The 22,310-nt window shown below is 41.6% G+C and overlaps 4 protein-coding genes across 6 annotated transcripts; 1 reads left to right on the forward strand and 3 right to left on the reverse strand.

Moving 5' to 3' along the window:
* Window positions 1-1,655: 1,655 nt before the first annotated feature.
* Window positions 1,656-6,401, reverse strand: LOC133020775 (zinc finger and SCAN domain-containing protein 2-like). The gene is made up of 3 exons (XM_061087487.1): window positions 5,942-6,401; window positions 3,549-3,857; window positions 1,656-2,808 (listed from the first exon to the last, which is right to left on the reverse strand). Exons 1-3 carry the CDS (start codon window positions 6,282-6,284, stop codon window positions 2,249-2,251), a joined length of 1,212 nt encoding a protein of 403 aa, XP_060943470.1. The 5' UTR covers window positions 6,285-6,401; the 3' UTR covers window positions 1,656-2,248.
* avpi1 (arginine vasopressin induced 1) lies at window positions 5,442-14,920 on the forward strand. Of its 3 annotated transcripts, none has more exons than XM_061087529.1 (4): window positions 5,442-6,956; window positions 10,392-10,616; window positions 11,536-11,977; window positions 13,464-14,920. In XM_061087529.1, exons 3-4 carry the CDS (start codon window positions 11,619-11,621, stop codon window positions 13,663-13,665), a joined length of 561 nt encoding a protein of 186 aa, XP_060943512.1. In that variant the 5' UTR covers window positions 5,442-6,956; window positions 10,392-10,616; window positions 11,536-11,618; the 3' UTR covers window positions 13,666-14,920. The 3 variants fall into 3 exon arrangements, with proteins under 3 accessions (XP_060943512.1, XP_060943505.1, XP_060943519.1); XM_061087522.1 differs by lacking the exon at window positions 5,442-6,956 and adding an exon at window positions 9,732-10,034; XM_061087536.1 differs by lacking the exon at window positions 5,442-6,956 and adding an exon at window positions 10,051-10,273.
* LOC133020851 (cytochrome c oxidase subunit 8A, mitochondrial-like) lies at window positions 6,503-7,068 on the reverse strand. The gene is made up of 2 exons (XM_061087584.1): window positions 6,848-7,068; window positions 6,503-6,729 (listed from the first exon to the last, which is right to left on the reverse strand). The coding sequence occupies exons 1-2, from the start codon at window positions 6,977-6,979 to the stop codon at window positions 6,634-6,636; spliced, it is 228 nt and encodes a 75-aa protein (XP_060943567.1). The 5' UTR covers window positions 6,980-7,068; the 3' UTR covers window positions 6,503-6,633.
* A 52-nt stretch (window positions 14,921-14,972) lies between the features above and the next one.
* pi4k2a (phosphatidylinositol 4-kinase type 2 alpha) lies at window positions 14,973-22,086 on the reverse strand. The gene is made up of 9 exons (XM_061087440.1): window positions 21,615-22,086; window positions 19,344-19,544; window positions 19,111-19,242; window positions 18,418-18,571; window positions 17,537-17,598; window positions 17,299-17,398; window positions 16,996-17,129; window positions 16,373-16,432; window positions 14,973-16,189 (listed from the first exon to the last, which is right to left on the reverse strand). The coding sequence occupies exons 1-9, from the start codon at window positions 21,951-21,953 to the stop codon at window positions 16,028-16,030; spliced, it is 1,344 nt and encodes a 447-aa protein (XP_060943423.1). The 5' UTR covers window positions 21,954-22,086; the 3' UTR covers window positions 14,973-16,027.
* Window positions 22,087-22,310: the final 224 nt, after the last annotated feature.

The following is a 22,310-nucleotide window of genomic DNA, read 5'->3' on the forward strand; positions in this document are numbered from 1 at the left end:
AACAATGCCTTAACACTGCTCGTGTGGTGTCATCCAAATGATGAGGAAAAATAAACTTACAGTAAAATATTACACTTAGTGTTGTTTTCACCTAAATAAGCAATGAATGGTGAGTGATTGTAAAACTCTCCAACAGGACGAGCGCAGGGTGGTGTACGTCGGCCGTATCCGCAGGTCGATGACACAAGAAGAACTGACATCGCTTCTCTCAGTTAGGAGATGTGGAGGGTGTGTCGCTTCACTTCGGGGAAAGAGGGAACGTATAGAATTCAAAACATGTCTCCATTGTCCTCACTGTTACTTGCGTATTTTTATATCTTTAATCACTACATCAGTATTTCAATCGTGAACCTTTGGTTACCATAGCAACCACTATGACCAGATGCATTTGCAGCCATTGATAACGGCAGCAAATAACGGAAGCCTGATGAGCTGCCGTTTGACATCTGCTTCAGTGAGGAAGACATTTCTGTAATCCAATTTATTTAAATTCAAGGCCGTGGCTAATTTGAATGCAGACTCCCTCTTTATAATGAAATGCTCTGGGTTTATCGTCATGTGCCTCACTAACTCAGCATGACGGTGTCTTCCTCTCTCTGCATACCATTACACACACCCCCTCTATTTCCTTATTACCACAACTAATCAAATTACTGAGTCAGCAGAGAGGCGGGGTTTGATGGGACGTGACTATCCACTGGGACACAAGGATGATTAAATTAAGCTGTAAGCAGTTAACTTAATATTTTGCTCCCAGCTGTACATCAAACTGGTTATGTGAAGACAGGAGAAAGTGCAGATTTCTGGACCCATTGTTTAAAACTGACATGTCTTGTTAGCTACAACTGCACCATATTTACCCCCCTAAAAATGAAAATTTCCTGTGAAAGTTTTTCATTTGGTGTTGAAGAAATATTTTGCATGGATCAGTTATTGTTGTTGCTTACTAGTAATTAGACTAACAGTGTAAAATACATTCTAGACTTGAATAGCCTATGTGTGATATGGTCTTTGTTGCCCTTTATAGGTAATCTGAATGTGTCCTGGGCATCTTTACTGCTTCATGAGATGTCCTCTGAAATGGCAGAGCATCACGTTTTCATTCTCTGTGCAATCTGTACCAGACAGTTCTTTTCAAAATTAAGTTTTTTGAAATATTGCTGCCGTTTGAACTAAGAACTTTTTTAAAACAGGGTTTACAAAATGTTTTGACCGACGAAGCAGACCTAGTATCTACAGGCCTAAATGGAAAAATGCATTCACACTGAAAAATAAGCAGACATCACGTAAACCAGTACTTAAAAAGGTAGGAACAATAACAATAAGACATTACATAAAAGCAAATGAATAAATATAGGAATATCTGACTCTGAACACATGGAACAACTGACACCTTGAGGTGGACTGTGATTCTGCTGCAGACAGGTTGATGAAGTGTCAGTGACTTTAGTAAATAGAGTTAACTTCCATCATCTAACTAAATCAAATGTTAAAATTAGACATCAGCCTTATTTTAAGGCTTCCACTGTCATATATCTACAGTGGTGCAATACAACATCCTTTGTTCGATTTCTGGCCAATTTTCTGTACAATGTCAAAATTAGATGCTTGTTCGTCTAAATCATGCCCATAAATAAATGATAAGAAAAACTAGATTGGCCGCCAAAGAAAAATAATTTAATAATCATAATATCCGTTAAATAAATGGCATTTACATTTACAAATGAATTAAAAGCTTGCACATATCTATAAATCATTAATGTGGACAGTACGCAGCTAAATAGCCGAATAAGAGACTTTGTCCTTTTTCTACCAAGAGGTCACTAAATCACAGGACATCACCACTGAAATGAAAGCAGATCAATAATAATTTGCTGTGAAGCTGCTTTCTGGGAAAGAGAGGTTAAATAGCTGTAATGTCAAATGGGAGACTTGGCAGAAAAAATGGGACAGAACAGGAGAGGTCATCAGTCACTCTGATGGAACACTGACATGTTGATAGACTTAATGAAAGATTGGGACTGTTTGCGTTTTGCTCATTTTTTTAATATATGATAGTAACATTTTTGTCTGTTTATATTATAGCATTAAATTATCAATGCTCTTGTAGGCTACTATGTGTATAAGGGATATATCAAGTGGAAATAGATTTTAAAACATAAAATTATCGAGCACAAAAATAATTCAGCTGATTGTATCACACACAAATAGGTTGGTCCTGAAGACCTTAATACCATTGAGTCCCTCTTTACTGTAGCTGCTTGTTGTGTACACGCTGGTGGAATTTAAGTCCCCCACAGTTTCTGAACGACTTCCCACACTGTCCGCAGAGGTACGGCTTCTCTCCAGTGTGGATACGGAAGTGCCTGGTTAATGCACCAGAGTGACGAAAGCACTTGGAGCACACGGAGCAGGTGAATGGTCTCTCTCCTGTGTGTATGCGGAGGTGGGTCTTGAGGTTCTCCAGGCGGTTGAAGTCTCGGTTGCACTCGGTGCAGCGGTAGGGGCTGCAGCCCGGAGGGTAAAGCTGCAGTCTTCCCCTCTTCCTTCCAGCTGTGGGCGGCGGACAACGCTGCTGGTGCTTCTGCTGGCACTGGCCAGAGTGACGCCGCAGCAAGCTGGGCAGGTGGAAGGTCTGGCCGCAGAGCTTGCAGGAGTACATGCTGGTCCTCACGTGGACTCCATAAGTCTGTGGACGAAGCTCTGGGGTCGGAGCCGGTTCTTCCAGCTGGAAGATGGGAAACTCAGAAGAGAGGGTGGGGAGATCTGTGGGCGGTGGAAGGCCTGGGGTCATGTTTGGAGGATGAGCTGTAAAAAAAACAAAAAACAACATAGCCTTTTAAAAATTTAGGAAATCCGAATTTTGTTTTCACCTTAATGCCTTTCAAAAACTTGAATTTTTGTATCAAGCTTTTTGTTTGCATATTATTTGTATCAACATACAGGCTTAAAGCAGCCATAAGCATACACAGCAGATCTCTATGTGAGCATATTGGCCATTGTAATGATTTGGTGGTCTGACAGGATTCAAAAATGGTGAGAAAACATTGTTATCTAGAAGCCATAATGGAAGTCCAGATGTCAGACATTGGCACCAGGACCTGAATGTAACGCATGCAATATATGAAAGGCACAAATATATATATATGATGCAATGTTAAAAAAACAAGAACTACATAGTCTATGAGTAGGAACTCCTTAATGGGTATTTAGACAAATTCAGCATATTAACAACAGCGATAGTCTAGAATCAGAGATTTTCAGCCATGTGAAGTCTCAAACAAAATCTCTATCTTCCATAAAAGGTTTTCTTATTATTGAGATGAGCTGTTGAAGCTGTGTTACTGAAATACTTCCACCATGGAACTTATATTTTTACCCCTGTCTGGTGGTCTCTTTTTGTTTGTTTGTAAGCAAGATTACACAAAAACTAATAAACAGACTATCACCAAACTAGGTGGATGGTTGCGATTTCCAGAGAGTATTAAGTGGATATTGATGACATGCATCGTGTGATTGTTCCAGACTCTCGCTGAGTTGGCTCTTACCCTGAGCCGTGGTGCAGGACAGCTGGGGTTTCAGGTCTTGGCTCGGAGGATCCAGCACTTCTTGTTCCCACTCGGACACAGACTCCAGGCTAAAATCCTCCACTTTGATTGAGTCTAAACAGCAATCTAAACTATCTCTATCCTCCTCCTCTTCTTCATGCTTCTCCTGCTTTACTGTAATCTGCTCTAAAGGGGACATTGCATCACTGCTGGGGAGTGGAGCCACATGGTGAGCAGTCGTCTCCTGACAGGGCTGCTTGACGCTTTCTGCCTTCACCAAACTAACATGGGAAATTGCTTGAGTGACTTCTGTAAAAAAAAAAAAAAAAATCAAAGGATATCAGTGTAGCCAAATGAGGAATGTTTATGCAATTAAAAATAAATCTCATATTGGGGAAATTATCAAACACAAGTCATATCCAAGAAAACAATAAAAAGGCACAAACAATAAATACTATCTGGCAACTGTCATGGGTTTGTCAAAATATGGAACTTTGCTTTGTTGTTTTCCGCTTTCACCTTGTTGTATTCTTACCATTTTATGTTTTCTCGTTTTAATCTCTCTTTTCTCATCTTTAATGTTTGTTTTATTTCTGTACCTGTGCTCTATTATCTATAAATTGCTTCTAATTATTTGCCTTCAACTTTCATCTTCAACTTGCATAGCACCTTGTAACAGTGATTTGAAAGTTCCTACATAAAAAGTTTATTATTATTCACCCATCTTGTCAGTCACGTCCCTTTTCATTAAGGTACTTTTACCTGATTTACTTGAATACCGGATTTTGAATGTCTTGTTTTATTATGCAAGTAAACCCACTATGAAGAACGTTTTTAAACTATATATACATACCACTGGTACACAGTGTTGGGAAGGATACTTTCAAAACGTATTCCGTTACAGAATACAGAATACATGCCCAAAAATGTAATCTGTAACGTATTCCATTACATTAACTAATCTGAGTAACGTATTCTGAATACTTGGAATACTTCCGGTTTGTATTGCATTTTTTAAGTGTATGATTGCGGCGTTGTTATAGTCAGTGGAGCAGCAGCAGTTTAAACTCTCTCTCCGCAAGATGCGGCGTGCCAGCTGGATGTCCGGCTCCCATCCTCTCCCATCTCTGTGCGGGTCCTACCGGAGGCTGAACCCCCCCCTGCGCCAAGGCTGCCTCGTGCCGTGCAGCGATCGTTTCGGCGTCGAGTCTATTTTTTGCGCTTGACGCGAGCGTATCGCTCCATGAAACACACTGAAAAATGATTTTAAACGATATTGATGACATATTATATGATATAAATGATAAAGTATGCATCATATGGCAGTATACGTTTATGGCAGTATATCTGCCATAAACCAGGAAAAGCTTATGAAAATATAAATATTTTGGACTTAATTTTTTTTTTAAATGCTGTTCTCACACAGACATCATTTTTACAATGTAAATATTATATGATAAAGTATGCATCCCATAGTTTGTATTCCCCTTCTGTTGTCCTGGAGTTTTAATTTTACCAATTTTACCGATCACATTATTAAATGCCCCCCTCTGACCATCCATACAGACACACAAGCAGTCATAAAAATAAAAAGAGAGGGGGGGGGGGGGGGCGGAGAATACGTAATTTACCCTCGACACCCGACATTGAACGGAGCAAACAGCGGAGAAGCTCTTGAAGATGGATGAAATTAAATTGGGACGCTGTTGCAGTTAATGTTGGAGAAACAAGTGACCATATGCTACTGGGTCAACGGGTGATATTATCAGCGCTTCACGGCGCTTCAGCGTCCGGTGTGAACCCGGCGCGCCTCGTTGGTCTCCTGCAGAGCCATGACAGCGGAGCTCTGGAAGCGCAGGTCGGTCTTCTCTCACCAGGTGCTGGAAGGGCAGCTTGCGGATCAGCAGCTCCGTAGATTTCTGGTAGCGACGGAACTCTCTCAGAGCCTCGGTCCCGGGCCTGTAACGGTCCCGAGCTGGTAGCGGTGAGGCTCCTTCACGCCGCCGGGGGCCCGGGCGCTCTTACGGCAGCCCTAGTCTCCAGCTGCTTCCTGGGGGCTTTGCCGCCGGTGGATTTACGAGAGAGTGAATAAACTCGAGAAGTACCGTCATGTAATCCACTGATTTCAACAATGTAACTGTATTCTGAATACCATCTATTTAATTTGTAACTGTAACGGAATACAGTTACTCATAATTTGTATTCTAAATACGTAACGCTGTTACATGTATTCCGTTACTCCCCAACACTGCTGGTACATGCTTTACTAAGTTCTTCCTCTGGCTCTGAAGCTGCATGACTGACGAGCTGCATTCTCCCGTCAGCTGATCTCTTCTCCTCACGTCTGCGCTCAGGCTGCTGTGCACAGCTGTGACGGGCAGGGGGCGCCTCACCTGGGATACCTCTGAAACTGTGCACGCCGACCGCTGCAGGACTGAGTTTAGCCGGAGACGGGTGATCGGTGGACGGGAGAGAGACTCCACTTGGCTCCAGCATGGCTTCAGCCCTCTGCAGCCTGCGCCTGAGGGACTCGTTCTCCCGCCGCACGTCCTCGTACGTGTCGCCCGTCGCATGACCCAGCAGCTTCTTCACCTGGCTGACTGCGATCTGCACGGCCACCTCGAAAGCGGAGTGTATGGCCGCGACCAGCTCCTCTTCCAGGGACAGAGCAGCCTCGTCTCCGGCCGCTTGTGTGGTGGGGGGTCGCGTCCTGATCCCGGTCAGCTGCGGCTTCATGGTGCATTCAAAGACACATCAGCTGGACCCAGAAAACACAGTCCCGGGCTGATGAAGCTCCACAGATCGTCTCTGTTGTGACTATTCTCAAGAGACGCTGGCAGGAGTTCAGCTCACACACACACAGATCGAGGTTTCACTTCCGCCTACAGCTTCTGACACCTACTGGTCCGCAGGGAGAACTGCAGCATTTGATCCAAATAAATACAAAAGACGAGTTAAATTGAGAGACTTGCTTTTATTGTGTTAACATCACGTCCCCGAGACTCACACAAAAAGGTTCAAATGACACATTACAGCAAACACGTGGTTTTCACGGGTAAAGACGATGCTTTCAAGGCTGCATTCGTCACTTCCGTGTTTTGTAGTCCTCCAGGTTCGCCAGGACCCAACCAGAGGGCACCATCACTGTCAGAGTCATCACAGTCAGCACGAACATAGACTCCTGAGGGACAGGCGTGGAAGAAACTTCAGCACTAAACATTTAAAAACAAGTTGACTTTTAAATGTACACATAAGAAAATGTCTAAGAAAACCAAGAGTTTCGGATTTTATAAACCTACCAGTGCACCGACTTTATTTTTAGGCGGTTTGCTGTGGACGTAGGTCGCTTTTTGTTGAACCATGACTCGTGCCCTCGGGAGAGAAGCCAGTCGAGGCCTGAGCAGTCCGGTGAGCAGCCCACACATCTTCATATCAGTAGAGAACCTGAGTGAGCTGCAGGCTGCTGGAGGGGAAGGCCTTAAACACCTCACACCACACACCTGCCCACTCAAATGCTTTCAATCAGGTGGCCTTCAGGTGCAATGGAGTGTTGGGAATCATGGCTCTTTGAAGGGGGTAGGACCTCATGGATGGATCTCTTTTTATCTAATTTTTATAAAGGGGATGGGGTTACCCAGTTTATCTGCAAAAAAACCACTAGGATAATGATGATTTGGATCAGATTCAAACTAGGTGTTACATCATTATAATTTCTTCTTGCGTGTGTGGTGAAGCAGCACTCAATTACTGGTATTTCCAGACCTAATGTCAATAACCTGCATTGTAAGCGATACCCAAGTTGACGCCATATCTCCCGTGCTTTGTCAGTGAATTGACTTAACATTGAATGTGTGGAATGTGTTGAGCCACACGCGCCCACAGAGAAGACACGAAGAGGGAGCGTGCGCTTCAACAGTATTCAAACTGAATTAGGGGAATAATGTCAGCCAGATAACTAATGATAACTTATGAAAACTCTGCCATTCAGTTTAAGGTTATTTGTAAAATTCCTTAGAGCAGGCAACTACACAACACCGGCGCATAGCCTGAGGGAAAGTTTAATTTCTCAAATTAAAGACGTCTTGTGTTTTAAAGTGATGACAACCACTTGCTGGTTATGTTAAATGGCGTCAAATACACATTAAACAAGTCTGAGAGAAACAATGGGGCATTATTATTGGACAAAGGCTTACATTGATATCGATGTAGTGCATGAAGGGTGAGAAGTTCCCCCTTGTCCTTTGCGTAGAGGGGAATGTTCTCACTGTTCATGTCACTGGTGTGGATTTTATTTTTATTATAAAAAGAGCTGCTCTCAGACAAGGCTCCATGACACATGGTCATGCATTTCATTTAAATCAGGATGCAATGTGGCATTTATAGTTTTGGTAAATTTAGGTGGATGGGTGCCTCCATGTCAGCAACAGCGACGATGTGATACTTCTAATTTAGTACTTTATTGTTTTATGAATATGACAGTGGTAGATCCTCAGGGATGCTGAGGTCTATGGGCCATGACTCTGGTACAAGAGTAGAACATACAGATAGCTGGTTATTTATGTAGTTTGCAAAACCTGCTTTCCACATTACAGAGTTAGACAAAGATATCCATAGAAGCTTAACATTGTGTTGTTATTGTGTATCAGTCAAGCTCATATCCACAATGTCATGGACTGTACAGTGTTCGTCAGTCATTGCTTTCTGTCATGGTCTGTCATTGAATCTAACTTTCCTGTTTTAGAAATGAACAGAGCCTCCTGTCCTGACATAGCTATGCTCAAAGTTCAGTTGGATGACCTGGAAACATCATTATATAAATTCTACCTAATGTTTGCATCCGCCTGATACCAGGAAATGTTAGTTAGTCTGAACCTTAACGTCCTTGTGACTATTTGATTTTCTGCCCAGTGTGTTTTCACTCAGGAGAGAGGGGGGCATTTTGGCCATTCTCTGATGATATCTGAGCAATGTCTGAGCACTGGACACGTCCTGCCTGCATGATATCGAAGGATGACGTTGAAACCCTCGAGCTGTGTATAAAAGCTGTCACATCCCACCCGCCATTTGTCAGATCCTTGAAACCTGCAGTGGTGTTGAGGATTCTGTCCCGCTTGGCCAAGTGGTTGCTTTGTAACTCTGTTTGTGTTCAAATCTATTCTCTGTAAATTGTTTCTCAACCATTTATCAAATACTTTGATATCATTGAATTGATCACTCAGTCTGATGGTTTATTTGCTCACCAGGGAATTAAATACAAATTCCCACCACACTTTCAAAAGCAGAGAGAGAGAGCTATTAATAAGTTAAATAAAAAAACAAATTATATGCTGGTAATTTTAGAAAAATTTGACGGACTCTATATAAATATAATCTTCCCATATAAAGCTATAATTGACTTGGCTTTTAATCCATTATTCAGAGTCTATGTATAGATACAACACCAGGCTTTTAGGCTGCAGAGTGAATAACATTAGATGGGTCCAACGACAGATGGTATGGAAATGGAATCACTAGGTGACCAGCTGTTAGACCCAAAAATCCAGTTATCATATATATGTTCATACCAACAACCAAGAGAAGACAGGGCAACTTAATCAACAGATATCTAAAAATAACATGATGAAGTCCAACATTCACGGGATAGCAGAAGACTTAAGCTGCAATCCAGTGTTTTAGTTATACCTCAACTTAAATAACCTAATGGCCAAGTGGCCTCTTAACAGTGAGAGAGCTCTACATATACTCTAATTGAATCATTCCCCATATCCACTGACACAGAGTCACGCACATGGTGTGTTGTAAAATTGCAGCTGGTGCAAGAGAATAGAAGCCAGTGTTAATGCAGCAACACGAACACACAACAACACTTTTTTATCAATTCTGGAAAGTAAACAGTGGTGGGAAGTAACAAAGTACAAATACTTTGTTCCTGTACTTAAGTAGATTTTTCACATATCTGTACTTTACTTGAGTATTTATTTTCCTGACTACTTATTACTTTTACTCTTACTCATTTGAACACCAATTTCGGTACTTTCTACTTCTTACATTCTTAAAACTGTCTCGTTACTTGAGCAGCGGAGGTTAGCGCAACCGGGGCTTTACGCACTAGTCCATTACTGTTTGAGATATATATATTATATATATTGTATTTATTTTTTTAGCATTTTTTTTTCTCAAGGAACAGTACAACAACAGCTCCATTTAAAGACATTATGGCGGAACATAACAGAAAACGCAACAGGAAGTCGCCAATCTTTGATATTACACGTTCAATCACATTCGATCATATCAACTGACGTCTTAGACCTACTATAAAAAGCACTTTGCATTTTTAATTCTGGTACTTGTACTTTTACTTTTGATACTAAATGTCAACACCAGATACTTTTGATACTTAAGTACATTTAATATGAGCTACTTTAAGACTTTTACTCAAGTCGTTTTCTGACGGGAGACTTTTACTTTTACCGAAGTCACTTTCAGGTAAGATATCTGTACTTTTACTCAAGTATGGCTTTCAAGTACTTTATACACCACTGAAAGTAAACAAGTCCAATCATAAATGTATTCAACTTAATTTCTGAGGTTATTGTAATGTTGCATTTTGAACACAACAAAATGTATAAGACATAGAGTGAGGCGTTACTATGCAGCACCTGTTTTACGTACAAAACATTGGGGTCACCCATTGTTTGTGGTCCCCTTTGCAGCTTGAAACTATAGTAAGTGTTCTCCTGTTTTAAATACGCAGGAGCCTGTAAAGGCCTCCTGTCTTTCTCAAGGCCACATGTTGTGGGTTTGATTGTGTATCAGTTTGTTTTTCTGTCTTTTTACTTGCAGACTGGCTCTAAGTTGTGAGCACCTGGACGCTGATATCGTTAATGGATTACTCTTTGATGATTCCCTTATGTCGTCACGTGGCTCCACAGGCCACCGGTAGACCGGTCGGAAGTGGGTCGGCTCAGCATTAGCGGCCATGAAGGTTACAGTCTGCCTGCTGCTGCAGCAATAAGGTCTGTCTGCCTGTACTGCATTGTTGGAGTTGATTTCACTCAAACTACTAAGGTAAGCACTCTCAGCATAGATTGTATTATAAATCATTTGCATTTTAAGGAGGTTATATTTTCACTCCTGTCCATCTGTTTGTTGGTTGGTTCATGTGTTTGTTTACAAGCAGGATTACACAAAAACTACTGAATGGATTTGCATGAAACTTGGCAGAAGCATGTTGTCAGGGTCAGCGAGGAACCTATTCAATGTTTGTTAATCCCAATCAGGGGATGGATCCAGGATTTTTACTTTTTTTACTTTCTTCAAAAGTGTGAGATAGGACATTTATTATAGTAAGCATGAACAATATCAGTCAAGATATCAGTGCCTCCAATATGACATAAAAAACTCACCTTTTCTTGTAGTAATAGGAATTGATTTAACAGAGCAAGGTCTGCGGTTTCTATTTCATTTCCTATCTTTGCCTGTCTCCAAAAGGTCAGTTTTCTTGTTAAGCTTATAATAGGATTTTATTTGCCTAGATTTTCCATCAGTTAACCTCTGAAAACTTTGCTTAGTTTTAGCCCAATTTCATTATCAGAGTAAAAGTGCAAAACATCTCATGGTTTCAGATTCTCAGATGGGAATATTCTCTGGTTCACTCTGACATTCAATGTCTTTGGTCTTTGAACAAAGTTGTCTCTGCTCAATGATCCAATTTAGGCCCAAATCATTTAATGTAGAGTAGAATGAAAAAGTGATAAATTCATTTGGCGCTCACTTGGCGCTGTTTGACAGTGGGTCTGTGATTGTGGGTCACTTCTCTCTTTACAATGAAGACCCATGTATAATTAGATATGTCACACAGGAGAGGTGAGCAGAGGCAACCCACATTTTTTGGCTGCATCCATGGAATTGTGACTTGAACTTGGCTTGTACTGTGATCTCTTCAGTTTGAACACTTTGGTCTCTTTCCTTTCTCTCCCCTTCCCAGGTTACCTGCCTGTCCCCCTCCTCATATTCTCCCCTGAAATTATCCTCCTCTTCCTTATCTCACCACCTGGAAGCTCTCGCAACATGGCAGAGGCCCCAGCGTTCATTGACGATGGTCTGCCTGTCCAGTGGAATAATTCCATTCGATCCAGCAGGAAGCTTGGATGCTCCAATATCTTTTCGGGGGTCAACTTGCATCAACTGCGCAGGCTGTTCAGAACAGCAGGAGACAGAGATGCTAAGCAGCGGGCGAAGCTGGTGTGGCGTGGAGTGGCTGCAGATATAGAGGGAGCAGAGGAGAGGAGGGAGAGGGACGAGAGAGAGGACGAGGCAGGACTCGCCAGGGCCTTGGTGGGGCTCAGAGTCCGAACAAGGAATAGAGCCGGCATCAGAGTGGAAGGACACAGAGACCAAAAGCAGCCTAGAGCCTCAGGATATGTCAGGTCAGTGTGAAATGGCAAGAGGCCTGAAAAAAAGTTAAGAAAGCATGCGAAAAGTGATGTGTAGACGTCGAGTCAAATAATAAATGAAGGGAGAAACGGTCTTGATATTTCATTTTGAGTGGTGAAGTAGATCTCTGCCCTCATTTTAATCATTAATAATGAAAAATACTGTATTACTTGACCTTCTTTAAGTTCAAGGCTGCGGCTAATTTAAATCCAGAGTCCCTCTGCATGAGAAAATATCCTGTGTAGGTGTCATGTGCCTAACTAACTCAGCATGACCTCACAAGAGCATGTCTTCCTCTCTCTGCATACCAATACTCATTCTCTCTCTCTCTCTCTCTCTCTCTCTCTCTTTCGCTCTCTCTCTCTCTCACAGCATTCCTCTCTGAGACGAGAGTGTGAGGGAGAGAGACTCACATCTTTTACGTAGAGATAAAAGAAATAACAATACACCGTTCAAAATATTAATTAAAATAAATATTTGAGTATTATCAGCATCACATTCCCATGGGTGAGGTACAATCTTATCTTACTGTAAATACATGTACTTAATCTTTGTAGGAGTGCATCGTGATTCATTTGTTGATCACACACTGTGTTTCAGTATCTTAATGTGCAATTATTAATAGACTTGAGTAGACACCTCGAAATTGGACTTGGTGCAGTTAGTAAAACAAGTCTGCTCTCCTTTTTATTATATCCTCACAAGATGAGACTGATGATCCCTCGTTAGTGCCTGCGTCATCATGAAGGAGTACAACAATCTCTCTCTCTCTCTCTCTCTCTCTCTCTCTCTCTCTCTCTCTCTCTCTCTCTCTCTCTCTCTCTCTCTCTCTCTCTCTCGCTCTCTCACAGCATTCCTCTCTGAGACGAAATTAAATTTGTTGGAGGACTAATGAAATCTCTCAAAATGGTGAAATGGTGGTGTGAGTCTGCAGAGTGGTGTAGAAATAACAAAATAGTGCCCAGCAAATTTTTCTAGTCATGTGCCTCTAAAGGTGGCAACGCTGGTCTTGTTGGTTCGGTCAGTTCACAGCTTTGATGCTGACTGGAATAACTTAACATCTATTAGATGCCAATTTTTTTCCGTTCATGGCCCTGATCCAGATTGCTTTTGTGATCCTCTCATTTTTCACATTTGGTTTTGTGATATTTCTCAACCCGATCGGACAGGTCGCCACTAACTTGATTTATATGCATATTGTTTTGAGTAGAACTGTTGGACTATTTGAATAAACCTTTTGGTAGAGTTTTCAAAGTGCTAAAGTGGCTCAAGGGTTATTAGGAATGTTACACTACACCATATGTTCAGTGGGTGAATGGTCATTCCTATGTTACAGAAATAAATCATCCAAGTCTGCCATGCTGGAGTAGCAGTAACTTGTTAAGGCTGTAACCATTTACACCCTAAGCCTGCTGGAGGTAGAGTGTAGAGTAATCTACTCATGTATTCCTACACCAGAATGACTTCTCTGTGTTCCAGGCCTGAGGAACTGTTATCTGACTGCTCTGTCGAGGATGAAGAGACTGCCTTGGCGCCAAGTCCGGAAAAATTCCTGTTGGATGCTGAGGAAGATATCCCAGAAAACCAAAATCCCTTCAAACCTTCCTCATGGAGGTTGGGTTCGGCCAGGCAGGACAGTGCCCAAGACTCTAAGCGATACCTTCACCGCATCCTCCACTAAAAGCTCCCTGGAGTTTGAAATAACACACAAAGGTAGAAAATGGGATGGAGTTGTGAATTAGGACTGATTATGTGTGAAAGTTAACAATTTATTCCTAACTTTAGACCCTTTCTGCTAACATGTACTCTACATATTATACCCCAGCACAAGCAGTCTGGTAAACCTCCTGTGGGATTAGTCCAACGCTTATAGTAGACCGAATACAGGCATGTTGGCTGCAGACAAGCACAATCAACATTATTAAATCAGTAGGGAACTAGAATAGCACTCAGAAGTGTGCCGACCAACATCCCCATTCATTTCAATCAAGACGCACCAGATTAACATAAATATAGTTCCCTAAATTTGCCTTGTTTTTTCACCAAGTCCCATGAATTATTTTCTGGAAAATTAGTGATAACATTAAAAAAAAGCTCCCTCTAATAATGCAATGTTAAAGAAAGTGATTACAAATTCCTGGATTGTTACTAAAATGTATTGGGTTCTTTCCTGAGCTGTAACACATCCTTCAACAGTTTCATTGTAATGCCTACAGTAGTTTAAGCAAAGTTAAGTAAGGCATCTAAACCACAAACTCCATGTGGAGTAAGGATACCATCATTCGTTTAAACCCTGCAATAACTGATCTTTTTAGCCTGTTGGGGAAAACAGAACCAAGTGGTGTACCCAAGCTGACAAGTTAATAAGGAAACATTTTTTATTCTCTAATGTAGCAGATTGGGATCAACATTAGCATTCCGTTGGAGTCATGTTTCTGTCCACCTGGCGAATGGGAGACAAATGCTCACTCTCTTTCCGCTGATAGATCTCAACAAACCCCTAAAGAAATATTTGTCTCTTTAGCTAATGAAGGCTCCACTTTATTCACCAGCCACGGTATGTGTGCATATGCGTGTGTGTGTTTGTCTGCCAATCTGTGTTGACTTTGCCGTAGCTTTTTCCACTGAAAACCACTGCCTGCAGCGGCTGGAAACAAAGCTGATGAGAGTTGTGAGAAAGAACCAAAATAGTAATGTAAAACCAAAACAAATCAGCTGGAAGGAACTGCAGTCAGGTGATAACCACCACAAGCAGCTCCGATCACAAACACCTTCTGTAGTCACTTGATCCATCTGTAATACAATACCATTGATAAGAGCAGCTGTAAAAGGTGATCGACTGTAAGAATCATTGATAACATATCTAACATTGTCTGCAGCTGTAATGATAAGCAGTATACAAGAACAGTAAAGCACTTTAAGTCTGGCAAAATTAATCATGTTTGTGTTTTGTCACTTTTCTCATTCACATACACACCAAGTCATCTGTCTCAATGCAATAGGTTTTAATTATAATCTATCATTAAATATTACATACAAATTATACAGTGCATTGTCACAATTACATTTTATGTCAGTTCAGTACAGCAGGAAGTTACTTTGTTGTTTTTCGGTCCAGCCCACGAGCAGCAGAATTAACACAAATCAACGTGACCCAGGCAAACGGGAGCTTGTGGTCTGAGAATCACCGACCCCCTCCCTCCGCCTGCTTGTAGACAAGATCATTATATGTTATTCACTTGTGATTTAAATCATCAGTTGGAAGGGACCAATCAGGTGACCCAGTCATACTAATCTGATCTTAAACGGTTTGATTATTTTACCCAAAAGTGCCTCCGCTTTCCATCATCACCCGAGCAGACTTGCAGATTCTAATCAAGACAGTTAGGAGGAGCTATGAACAAGTGTGAAACCAGTTCACATGGCCTATGTTCCCTGGGTAAAGACACCCATGAGTCGCAAAGATCCAAAATCCTAACCATAACATTTCTCTGATTTGTTAAAAATTAAAACTCTCTGATAGTAAGTAGTGGCTCTGACGCTTTCACCAGCCCCGTATTTTAACTGCATGGGAAAGACAATGCAAGTGAATATTAAAAAGGCAGAAGGGTATAAAGAAAAGAAAAACGTGGAATGCAACACCTCTCATCCAGTAAGTATTAGAGGCTTCTGACTGGCGCACGCGTGTGTGAGCAAACCTTATTTGCACCCAGGAGTCCAACAAAAAAAGTCTTGCTGAAAACCTTTCTTCTTGCAGGAAGCTAGAGAATCGTTTAGGCGTGAATTCTTCACTGACATCCACAAAAAGGCACCGAGGCAAACAGGGAAGAAGTGTTGTGAGATTCTTCCTCTTTTGGCCTCATCTCTCCACCCATTCACCCTCTCTCAGGAACCAAAATATCCTTACGTTCAGGAGGGGAGGGTAATGATAATATCCATTTTCAGGACAAAAACCTGTCCTTCCAGCGACGCCGCTGTAAGGACCCTCCTTGCCCTGCTCCGGCTTCCTGCTGTTCCTTCTCTTCCGCTCTGCTGCTCTGTTCCTACCACCAGGTGAAGAAGGGTCTTCTGCTTTGGAAACTCTGTGTGTAGGACTCACTGTTGGCTCTCTGAGGTGCTCTGGCTGTTTCGACGATTACTGGGGGCATCTGGACCAACTGTAGGGGTGTTTTACTGTCCTTCAGGGCTTGGCACAGGTTCAGGATCTTGTATGAAAAGGGACACAGAAAGAGTATGTCAAAACAAAAATAACTAGAATTAATGCTTTAAAGCAAAGGTCAAATGGCCAAAAAAGAAGTGCTTAAAACTTTACATTTCAAGGGTAATAGTCCAGTTTTAGATTTTATATTCTAGATCAATGTGTTTAGAAAAGATTGGAGAAAACTCACCTGTCCCCTCATTACTGCTACTTGTCTATGAAACTGTCCTCTGTCAAAACCAGGATCTTTCTGCAAGACACAGAGTACAAGACATGCATCTTCAATCAATCAGATTTCATTTGTTTAGCACCTGTTATACAAAGAATGTAATACAAATTGGAGAAAAAAGCAATAAGTTATCCACATAAGGAGCAAAACAATATTGACAGGAACTGAGGAAATGCAAGTGTAAATCTCATAAATATGAAATGAGGAATCACCTAAGGCAGGTAAACAAAGAAAGATAAAATAATTAAAATAAAACAATAAAATACTTAAAGAAATGAGAAAAATAAATCAGGTGAGAAATCAAATGAGGAGTGAGTAAAACCAGAGATCAAAAGTAGGATATTAAATAAAACAACTCGAAGAATAATTAAAAATTCGAAAAATTAAAATAGAATAAGGTTTTGAGTTTCTCTTTAAAAATATCCACCTTCTAAATAATACAAACACAGAACAGAAGAATCTTCCTCCCCTCCATTTTGCACTTCCCTTTATTTCAATGTCTGAATCCATATCTCTCACTCACAGCATTCCTCACAATTTTCCACACAGACTTTGCTGAATCTTTACTCCATGTCCGTCCTTACCTTGAATAGTTCATACAGGTCCTCTTCCAGGTCTTTGATGAAATTCGGGTCCGACAGTTTGGGCAGGACCAACTCTCTGATTTCATGGGAAAAGGGAACTTTGGCCTGGGAAAGCCACGCCCAATAGAACGGGTCTGGTGATGGGACAATACCAGTGTGAATTAACGACTGTAAACGTCATTTGTGTAAAAACTTAGAGGTAATATTACAGGAACGGAACTAAACTATTTTTGGAAAAATATATTTTAAGAAACTCTAAATGTAAAAATGATTGGTTATAACAATGTCAGTGTCGCTGCTTACAGGCTCTCCAGGAGTCGGGGTGTTTGAGGGGGAAGGCGAGGCCATTGTCTATGGCTGCCAGTTTGATGATGGGATCCTTCACTACCACCCAGTCTGAGTCCTGCAGAGAGGGAAATAAAAGAATTAAATTTGAACTCTTAGTTAAAAAAATACATATAAAACATCTATTCGGCCAAAGCATGAGCATTTCAAAATGCACGTCACGTTGTTGACACTGTGCATGTCTGTGTATCCTCACCCTGTTTCCAACAGGGTCCATTGGACAGTCGTACTTCAGCAGCCAGTTGTCGTTTCCCCTGTCTGCAAAAGCAAAATAGATTCAAATTCAACCCGGGATAATAAGCCTGTCATAAGTACATACATTCATTTAAGTATGATGTACTTTAAACTCTCCAAGACCATATAACAACACCTTTATCAGAGGTATAGCATGAGGATGTCATATAAAGTAGCGGTACCATATTAAAAAAGCAACAATCAGGAAATTGTACCTCAACTATCAAAAGTAAGTTCTGAAGGACAGACTGACCCCTGCTACAGGATACATATTAAAGATTTATTACTAATGATAACTTTAAATAACATATTAAACTGGGTGAAGAGCAGATACATAATCCAGTCCTCTGAACAGGTGTCTGTACCAGTATTGACCCTATTAAACAGATTATGAGCCACATGTGTTCACAGTTCACACTAAATACAGTTTCATTGTTTTATTTGCGCTATAAGTTAAATCCACTCAGTCCATCCTACTGCCAAAACCATTTATAGAACTTTGAATATTGTATTACTTCTCTCGATCCGGTTTGGATCATTGTATTCCTAGATTTGACAAGTTAGATATTTCTTTTTTAAAACAGTGTGTCATATTATATAAAATGGTCCCACGGTAGATTTTATGTGTAAAATCTGAATCTGAACATGTAACTACAGCTGTCAGATAAATACAGTGGAGCACAAATATGAAGTCGCATATAAAGCAAATTACTTGAGTACATCTACTTAGTTACTTTTTCCACAATGAATCTGACACCATAAATTATAACAACTGGTTGTCTTTGCTCTGCTTTGCAAAACCATTTTGTGAAATGATGAAAGCTGAGGATTGTGACCACGTGCCTGTGTTCCTGATGATGTAATCCAGCACTACGAGCCGCTCAAACTGCAGTTGAAGCTGACGATTGGTGTTTTCGGGCAAAGGGTCTGCTTCAAACCTCCGCAGCCAGAAATCGGCGTCCTTGTATCCATCAACAAAGAGCTGGAAGGAACCAACCTGGAGCAGGGGAAACAGATCAGGGTGTTTCTGTTACAAACGGTAAATGTATTCCCCGGATTTAATGAATCAATCTGTTGAACTGTGTTTAAATTAACAATCCCCACAAAGCTTTTCATAGAGCATAATTTGTTTTTCATAACAGTGTTTTTTTTTGATCTGGCACTGACACTGATTCTTAACTGTTGTTTCAAACAACAGGAATAAAGTGAACTGAATTGGTGTATTTTTGATATTCATCTCAATCCCAGACCAAACTAAGATATTTTGACAGCTCATCTGTTTATTTCAGCTGCAGGTAAGATGGCATTTAATGCTAGGAAATTAATCGTTACAAATAAATATCACAATTCATGTAATTTACAGGCAACAGGTTTCTACCATTTTCAGTATCAAATCAATCAATTATTGATTTTCATGTCAAGATTTTAGAGGGTGTCATTTTCCTGAGTCAAAATACTGGACAGATTGTGTGTATTTGATACATATTTGAGAGAAATTAATCATCAAATGAAAACACAAAAAAAGTGTTGTCTTACCTTTGGAGGCAAACCAATCCTGTGAAAGTGCTGCCCCACTTTAGGGACCTTCTCCAGAGCTAACCTTTTTCCTCTAGATTTCACCCTGTCTAAGGCGCTGTAGTTGAATGTTTCACTAGCCAGGTAAACCACCTGCAGAGGAGAAGATGTATTAGGGGAGGAGAAAGGTGCATTTGTGATGTGGTACCACTATCAGTGTGTGTGTGTGTGTGTGTTTGTGAGTGTGTCAATACCTTGGTCCTGGGAACGATGTTGAGCTCCAGTTTCTGGTCGACCAGGCTGGCCCCGGCCTCTGAGAGGTAACCCTGGTTCAGGACCAAACAGTCACGACCGAAACAGCAGGGACAACACAGCTTCTGAAGCCACTTGGTCCACTTGGGGTTCAGCTGGCCGTAGGGCTCTTCATTTTTGGGTTTGAACACGCCGATAATCTTCTGTGGAGGGGGAAAATGAGAATGTCATGCCGATAGAGAGGTTTAGAGTTGAAACATTTACGAATAGAGGAAAATAGAAGGGGTTGGATGTGTATAAGGCAGTTAAATATACATTTTAAAAGGATAATAGTTTACTTTTTAAACTTTATAATAAGACTGAAAGATATGTACCATACAGAAGGGAGAGAAAATGGTAGATGATGCTGCTTTGAAAATGTTTCACTATTTAAATCCAGCGTGACTGAGATGGAATGAAACTGTCCACAGCCACGGTGCTCTGCAGAAAATCATATTTCAGTCCGTCTGTATGGACGTCTGATGATCAGAGCTTGATAAGAAAAAGAGTTGGTTGCAGAGTCACTTTTGAGTTGTATGTAGCCATCACATGTGGCATTATGCAAGTTTTACACACATTCACCGATTACAACATGAAACTTGGTCATAGATGAGAATTATACCCTCGCACAGAGACCGAGCACATGACTGCTAAGCACGCTGGTGACTAACTAAGGAAACAGGGGGGGGGAGTGGTTAGGGGAGCAGGCCATTGGATAAAAACCTCACGCAATGTGAAGACAATACACATTTCTGTTTGGTAAGCCTTTAATGAGTGGATTGAGAGTGGTACATAAAAGACCTGGATTATCTTGTCTTAAACAGATTTTAAATGAAAGTGAAATGAGTGAGGATGCAGCTTCAAAGACACACTTCCCCTTTTTTAAAATATGGATTGAACGCAACACACAATGTAGACCGGGGCACTGTGGGAGGAGAGTGTCTCTGAGTTGCTCAATTCTTTTACTGGTCGAATCGAGTAGGGCCGATCAAAGTTTACTGTCAATCAGCGTGATTAGAGAGAGTCAGGAGATGTTATAGGAGCAGACAAATGAAAATAATATAATGTATAATGATCCTTGTACCGATTCATGGATTTGTCTCGAATGTGGAGCTATTTGAAGATAGTGTTAAGCACTCGAAGAATAAAGTGATTACGAGAGCTGCACCTAATCAAAGGTGTGAGCTCAGCACTGTCTGTTACGTTTAAGACTTTGGACAGAAAGAAAAAAACTAAGAAATGGGAGAAACTAGCTGAATGAAAGGGTGACAAGCAGGGCATCTGTGTTGTTGTTGTTAACAACTGACAGTGGGTCAGAGATGGGGATTATCTGACGTCTTTCATGATTCTTGTAAATGTTTTTAATGAAGTCCTTGTTGTGTTTATTCGCTGATTGTGGGTGTCTCCTGACCTGGGGTCTCTTTTGAAAGAGAGACTGAGAAACTAAGCAAGATTGCCTGATTAAATCAAGATTCAACTAAATTTGAAAACTGTGTTTTCAAGACCTGCATTCACATTTGACTAGTTGTCTCCATACAGCTGGGTCCAAAAGTCCGAGACTGATAGGGAAAGTGGTGGAGGCCTCCTGTTGTACAATATTAATACAAGAACGAGAGTCTTCAATATGGCTGTTAAACGTATGAGAAAACATGAGGGGTCACTTGGGAACACAGGCTGAGGAGGAGGAGGAGGAGGAGGAGGAGGGTCTATTTATCACCATTAAATCGTATATGACCATAACTGTGACCGAGGCTGCAGGAGGATTTTAGCTGCAACTAGTGTTAATAATAAGAGATTTACCCGACATGCATTTAATTCGCTCAATTCTCAGAGACATTTTCTTTCTTTTTTTTATATGTGTATTTTGTAATTCATTACTTATGCATACAGTCATTGTGCATGCAATGTATATTTTTATCAACTGCTGAAACCCCAAAGAAGACTTTGGTGAACATTAAAACAGTTAAACATAATATCTTCTTAAACGTGGCCTGTTTATTAGTAGAAACTTGGAGCTTCAGGGTTTGTTTACATGTCTTTAACCTATTTGCCAAGTCATCTCAGGCTGGCTGAAGAAGAGGCCTTTCGGAACACTGCGATCAAAACACGTCTGCATCCTCTCGGACTGAGGATCACAGCCCTCAGTGGGTCAGTATATGACACGAAACGGGAACTGTAGCATGGCAGCAACAGTCAGTAAATGAGTAGATGTGAGTCAGCAGCTGCATTCTTACCCCCTGCGAGTCTTTGACGAAGTAGCTGCCACTGGATCCCTGGTAGATCCTCTCCGGATAGATCCCCTCCTCAATGGCTCGCTCGGCCTTTCGGATGATCTCCCTGAACTCGGGATCCTCCGGGAACTCGTTCCGGTGCGGCTCCCGCGGGGAGCTCCCGCGGTCCCGGTCCAAGAGGGGCTGCCTCTCCCGGCTGCGTCCCGGGCTGCCGGCGGGGATCCGCACCACGGAGCCCGGCGTACCTCCAAACGCACCCCGCGGGCTGGTGGGCTCCGTGGGACCGTAGCCGAAGTCACCGGAGTCCCGCAGCGGAGAGACAAGAGGACTCGTCTCGTCCATGTCTTTGGAGGTGGACGGAGGAGTTGCTTGAACTCCCGAGGAAAGAGAAGAGAGAGAAAAGAGGAGGAGAAGAGAGGAGGGAGGAAGGTAGGACGGTTGTTTTGTTGGCTATCGCTGAAGCTAATGGAGAAACATAGAGGGAAGAAAAATCAGATGACTGTCAGCTTCCGGGAAGAGGCGGGACCGTTGTAGTGTTTTTGATTTTTAAGCAATCATCGTTCGAGTGTAACTGTCAACAGCCTCATCTCCAGCGCTGATTGGACGAAAACGTTCCGCCTACGGAAGCCACGTGAGCTCAGTGGATACCCAATCAATTAACTTCAAACTTAAGACGTTTTGTTATAATGGGGCAGATGA

Source organism: Limanda limanda, chromosome 2, assembly GCF_963576545.1.
Source record: "Limanda limanda chromosome 2, fLimLim1.1, whole genome shotgun sequence".
Taxonomy (NCBI): Eukaryota; Metazoa; Chordata; class Actinopteri; order Pleuronectiformes; family Pleuronectidae; genus Limanda; species Limanda limanda.